General features: G+C 34.0%; 2 protein-coding genes across 2 annotated transcripts; both read right to left on the bottom strand.

Annotated features, from left to right (window-relative positions):
- Nucleotides 1–1,996: 1,996 nt before the first annotated feature.
- LOC143594939 (uncharacterized) lies at nt 1,997–3,145 on the bottom strand. Its single transcript, XM_077074117.1, has 5 exons — nt 3,049–3,145; nt 2,856–2,974; nt 2,705–2,766; nt 2,544–2,632; nt 1,997–2,463 (listed from the first exon to the last, which is right to left on the bottom strand). The coding sequence occupies exons 1-5, from the start codon at nt 3,133–3,135 to the stop codon at nt 2,410–2,412; spliced, it is 411 nt and encodes a 136-aa protein (XP_076930232.1). The 5' UTR covers nt 3,136–3,145; the 3' UTR covers nt 1,997–2,409.
- A 1,618-nt stretch (nt 3,146–4,763) lies between these two features.
- Nucleotides 4,764–6,001, bottom strand: LOC143594935 (uncharacterized; the record flags this gene model as incomplete). Its single annotated transcript, XM_077074114.1, has 4 exons — nt 4,764–4,970; nt 5,067–5,306; nt 5,395–5,484; nt 5,706–6,001. Coding segments are annotated over 4 exons (746 nt in total), but the record flags the coding sequence as incomplete, so codon positions are not given.
- Between the last annotated feature and the right edge of the window lie 524 nt (nt 6,002–6,525).

Consider the following 6,525-nt stretch of genomic DNA (forward strand, 5'->3'; position numbering starts at 1 on the left):
ACTTCTAGTGATGTGTGACGGTCAGTGAAGGTTTGATGTTGTGTTAGAAAGTAAAAGTTTCTTAGAAAACTTTAAAATCTAATGTGGCATGACAGTTTTTGAAGGGTTTTTTTTTTTAAGATGCTCTTATATATGTATTGTAGTTTATAAGAGGTGTCCCACATTTGATTGATTATGAGAAGTGTATATTAAAATATGTAAACTATTAGACTAAATGCGTAATTTTTTTTAATGTTGGAAACTATAACTAAGGGTTAGGTTCCCCTAAAACTAAAATCTGTGAAGAACATAGAGAACATTCATGTAACTAGCTCTAAATTTTTTTTATTTTTTAACCAATTTATTATACTTTTTTTTTCTTCAACCAACTTATTATACTATATATTAATATGCAATGCTGTTTTTCACAGTTTACTTTGATGGGTTTAGAATTTGGCAACTTAAGTTTCACAGCCAACAAAGAGGTCCTCAGCGGATATGGACATCAGGCACGTTTAATGCTTCCACGTTACTTCATCTCGCCCCCTTCACTCCACTACACCTGATTCCTTCATTAAAGGTTTCTTTCTGAAACCCTTCATGATAATGCTCTAGAGAGCCAGAAATATAAAGTCGACGGTCAACATCTCAAACCCTTGCTATCGGTTTCTACAACGACCACCTATATACCTCCAGGTGTTTCTTTCATAATTCTTCGCCACCACGTCTCTCCACCACCATCATTTTAGGGTTAGCCACGCTTCAGAGAGAGAGGACAACTGAAGAACCTAAATTGCATTAAAAAAAAATTTCAACCACTAGAAAAAAAAGTGGTGGTCACTTCCCAAAACAATGGACACTATAAGACATGCACTTGATAAATTGAGAAATCGTTATGCTGTCCAGCTATGTGTTATTTTTGTTATTTTTTGCATTGGTAAATGTTTAAACTTTTTAAACTAAGCTTGAGCTGACGTTGACATTCTATTCAAGATTACCACATCTAGCCATGGAGTCTATGTCAGCTTGACTTGTTTATATCCAAACTCCTATCAATATCAGCTCGGCTTGTTTAGAGTTGATACTAAATATCATCCATGGAAAGAAATTTGTCTTCAACCTCTAAATCTAATCCGAATAATTCTTTTTGTCAACATTGGTATCAACTTAACGTAATCATCTTTGCTAACCATGACCCACGTTGTTAACCGATAAAGTTCAATTAGATACAACAAAAAAGAGCTTTGAGTCTCACTCAATCAAATGTAAAAGCAACGATCAAAGCCATAAAAACGTTCACATGGCCAAGAGCCCCTCTTCGCTCGAATTTGGAAGATGACAAAAAAATGTTTTATATAGACTCTAAAAGATCATGATAAATTAGAATTTAGAAATTTAGGGTTTAAGCTTGATATTTACATCTACCTGTCAGACGCATATAACTCCAATTTTGAAGATCTTGAAAATGAGATATTTAGGGTTTAAGCCTGATAGTTACATCTACATGTCAAACAAGCATATAACTCAAACTTTGAAGATCTCGAAAACGAGCTTGGAGATCCCATTGTCTGAAATACCCGTCAGAGTCTGATCTAACTCAATGAAATAAGTCAAACTTTAACCCATTCTTAACAGTCAAAAACTTATATTCGATTCATTAATCCATATTAAGCGGGGTACTCACCGCCCATAAAGTCGGCCAAGCATGTTCATAAAATCAGCTTGTGGGTTACTTTATCCAAATCCACCTCACACTAAAAAGTCTCTCATATACCACTCAACACAAAAAGATATACCTGAGCAAGTCAAGTTGCCTTAATTTAACCCAAAACCCGTATACCAGGCAAACAGAACCCGCAAGCTGAAAAGAAAGAAAAGATGACCAATCATCATATCAGATTATAAAGACAGCATTGCACGTGATGCTAGCCGAATAGTTGACAACATTAACCCGTTGGCAGGACTGCGTTAACAACCACCATCTCAGATGGAATAAAAATCCTTCAGAATCAACCAGGCTTATGATTCTGCATGATCCGTCCTTTTCGGCCGATCGTGTTATAAAATCTCAAAAATCAAGAATTCATGGTATAAATCCACTATAAAGTTACCAAGACAACCTGTATGTTATGATCCATGATTTCTTATTTAAAATCTCAATAACAAAATGGCATCTAGCAATCCACAGTAAACATTATAAGGATCATGTCGGCACCACATATTCATACAAAACGAGTCTTATTGAAGTAAACTTGAAAAATCCACTTATACAACCCACAACACCATCTCGGTCGGATTCAAGCCTCTAAATCAACCGGGTTACCAACCTGTTTTTCTGATATTATTTACCTATGTAAGGTAACACTTATAAATACTTTTCGGAAGCTCACCTCAGTAGTATGAGTCCGACACCCTGCCACCGCATAACTGTCATCTGTCACACGATGGTTTAGAGTAGCCAGGAGAGTATGACCCTCCACGCATCTGAAAAACATTCGGATAATGTTACTATATTGTTATAATTAAATAAAAGAAAAAAAAAGGTACGAGAAAATGAAATATACTTCTGATCGTGACGGGATGTAGTCGCGTGACTCACGCTCTCGTCCATATCTGGAATACATCTCTTCTGGATCGTCATTGCCAATCTCGACTGATAAATGTAGAGAATTAAGAAAGAAAATAAAAACTTTAATACAGATTATAGACTAAAATAGTATTATACCTCTTCTGTAGCCTACACTTGAATGCCCGGCAGAACCCTGATTACGAGACCCACGTGCGAGCCTGATAATAAATTACATTAATAAAAAATAAAAATCTTTGTAATTAGAGAATTTATTAAACGTTTCCAAAAATAAAACTATACGCAGTACCTTGTAGGTTCGCTTCCATAAATTCTGTCATTGTATGCCAAATCCGAATTATTGTCATAATCAAAACCTGCCCTTGACTGCCTCCGAGATGATTCCGTATAACGAGGATGGTGTTCCTCCTAGGTTTACAAATAATTAATGCGTTAAAACATTATAACAAAAATAATATTATTGAAATAAGTAACTGACTTACGATTGACGAGTAAGGACGTTTAAGGCTGGAAGATGAGCCAAAATTACGGCTAACCGCCATCATTGTATCTTGATGGACGGTCAACATACATGTACCTACTGTCATCATACACACGCCGACCATGAACACGAGAAATGTTTCTAGAAGCATCTTCGATGTAATTAGCGCCACGTGAAGAATAAGAATCTCTATAAACGGCCACTCGTCATTTTGCCTCGTATACTCTGTTCGGAAACCGCTCCTTTCGTAAACTGAATAAGCAAAACATGAATATAAGTATTTATTATAAAGATGCCAATTTGAACCTATTTATTAATAAAACTTGCTATGTATTATTATTATTATTATCTTGTAGTAAAATCTAGTAACCTACGACATGCTAATTATTTATAAAATTAAGAATATTATTATTGGTTTAACCTGAACCCACTTTTATATGTTTCATAACTTGCCGGGTCAAGCCAATTTTTAGCCAGCAATTTTCAATCTTCTTTTGAACAACCCTAGTAAGCATATGTGACAATAAGTAATTGTAAAATGGCTAGAAACTTGAGCAATTGTTTAGGGTCAAAACGACCCAACCCGCAAGTTTGACTATTGCATACCTGGAGATCTTCGCCTTAAGGATCTGTCTGTAGAACTATAAGTTCTTTTACGATTGGACGCTGAGACATCATATTCTCGGTTGTCTCTAGAATCATATGACCTTCTGCGGGTCGTATCATACGGGCTGCGGTCCCGCATGCTTCTTCTACCCCTATCTGAGAGCCTATGACTATCCATACGGTTTGAACTCGGTTCCCAAGAACTCCTGTAACCACGATGACTGTCGACTCCAACTGAGTAACCGCCACGCGCATATTTAGCAGATTTACCCCTCTGGCGTGGCCTAGATAGCCTTGCTCGCACTTTCACCTATAAAATAAATAATATTATGAGTTCACAGAAATAAAAATCACATACCAATATCACATTGAACAATATATTTGATGGACTCTCAAATTAGAAATTAAATCTACAAGAGTGCTTATTGAATAAAAACTACCAAGTTCACATAGAACAATATTTTTAAGGACTTCTCAAATAAAAATTAAATCTACAAAATTGCTTATTGAATAAAAACTCAAATTAAAATTTCATATATTTTGATTTAAATAGGCTTTTAGTCCCTGTAGTTTAACCCAAACACTATTGTAGTCCATTAGTTTAGGTTTGACTTTTTTTAATTCAATACTTTTATTTTCGTATCAATTAAAACCCAACATACTAATCCCATCCAAAATTCTGTTAGCTTTTTATTAAAAAACCAAAATATCCTGGATTATTTGTGTTATTTATTCAAAATAAAAAGCTTTGGGACCCACTTATAACAAAATATATTAATACCAACAGGTACAATCTATTACGCAGAATAACAATAATGTAACAATACTAGCAATACTAATAGTAGAAATAATAAAAATGTACAAGCCTCTGATACGAAAACCCGAACTTGACTCAAAATGAAATGTTACAAAAAAATATAACAATACTAGTAATACTATTATGTACTAAAAATGGACTTTGGACTTTTTCATCCCATATGACTCATTACCCTTGAAACTAATTTTTTTTATTTGGCCCGTTTGAGGTCAAAAATAACCCAAAAGAAAACGACATAATAAGACAAAATTTAAGATAATTCAGACAAACTGAACGTTTACCTTTTTGTTTCTGAAAACAAGTTCAGAATCATAATACCATCAACACAAGATACTGCAGATTCATGTGTGCTAAACGTTATAAAACCAAAATCATCACGTTTAGCAGCCCGGCATATTTCTAGCAAGTTCAACCTTCTCGATTTTCCCAAACTGCTTTAAATGCTCTTTTATAATATCCTCCTCCCAAGGAGGCAAACCGTCAACAAACACGGTCCGCACCTACATTTTCCAAATATGTAATATATTAATATGTTACCATATTTAAGTCATATTAATTATAAAACAAAGATATAAACTAGAAAGAGCAACATATACTTGTGCCATGATCTCTTCATCGGGTTCAATAAAGGTGTCGGCAAAAGCAACCCTAGCCGTTCGATCAGTTCCAAATATTACGTCTCGTTTCTGCAAACGTCTACAAGCTTCCAACGCATCGGCTCTCGTTGGGAAATCTAGAAACGCAAATCCTCTATTCATGCCTTCGCTTTTAGCGTCTTCAACTAAAGTTAACTCTTCAAACTTATCTATACCGTACCGCACTAACTTTTCCTTCAACTGAAAATTTTAAAAAAGAATATCATTTATCATGACTTACATGCAAAAAAGATAACGCAATTGAATAATGAAAGAAGTTGAAGCATACCATATCTTTTGACCATGTTTTGCAGATATTACCAACAAACAATGTATCACTGTCTTGACTTGGAGCGACTCCACATTGCTTTCCATTAATCTAAAAATTGTTAATTGACTTGGTTACTACCGGTGAAGTGAAAAAGTTATCCCTGAAAATATATAAAATAAAAGACTTACCATGGACGTTTGAAATCATTTAGAGCACGTCTTGCTTGCTCGACGGTAGCAAACCGTATGAATGCAAAACCTTTGTTTTTGTTTGTCATAGGATTCATCAAAAGCCTAACTTCAGTAATATCACCGATTTCACTAAAAAACTTCTCTAAGATCTACTTCAGTTGTATCGCGATCTAAACCACCAACAAATACTTCTAATTCTTTCTTCTTTTGTCTCTCTCTAACTACATCATGTCTTTCCTTCTTGTAACCATCTTGATCAAATCCATGTTCATCATACAAATTATCATCACTTAATTCATGTTCTTCAAGTTTCCGTTCATCATGCTCGTTCATATATTCTCTCTCAAACCGTTCATCTTCATAAGACGGATTCTTATACTCAATCTCCACCCTCTCATGTTTTTCCAACGCGTATTTCCCGTCTTCCTTTTTGTCTGATAAATCAAAAACAACAAAACTATATTAAAAAAAACATGTTTTCCTTTTCAAAAATATTGAATTTCATATATCTAACATGTTCTTTGGTATGAAAAATCACCATCTTTTTGTATTCAAAAGCAACAAAATTGCATTCAAGAAACATGTTTCCCTTTTAAAATTATTGAATTTCATGTATCAAACATATTTCTTGAATCAAAACACCATCTTTTCAGATTCAAAAACAACAAAATTACATAATAAAAAAACATGTTTTCCTTTTTAAAAATATTAAATTTCATGTATCCAACATATTTTCTCGTACGAATAAGTATGAAAAAAACCATCTTTTTCGATTCAAGAAACTCAAAACTGCAAACCAATTTAAAATCTTGAAAAGAACCATCTTTTGAAAAGAAAGAATCACTCACAAAAAGCCTTTCTTTTTAAGGAACAAAAATCACCCACTCCACGATTAGAAATCTTTTATGTAATCATTAAAACCAAATCAAATTACCGGTCGTATTTTACCTAAAAAACT

Source organism: Bidens hawaiensis, unplaced genomic scaffold (genome assembly GCF_021521415.1).
Source record: "Bidens hawaiensis isolate Kalapana, Puna unplaced genomic scaffold, B.hawaiensis_p1.1 tig00044335_1, whole genome shotgun sequence".
Taxonomy (NCBI): Eukaryota; Viridiplantae; Streptophyta; class Magnoliopsida; order Asterales; family Asteraceae; genus Bidens; species Bidens hawaiensis.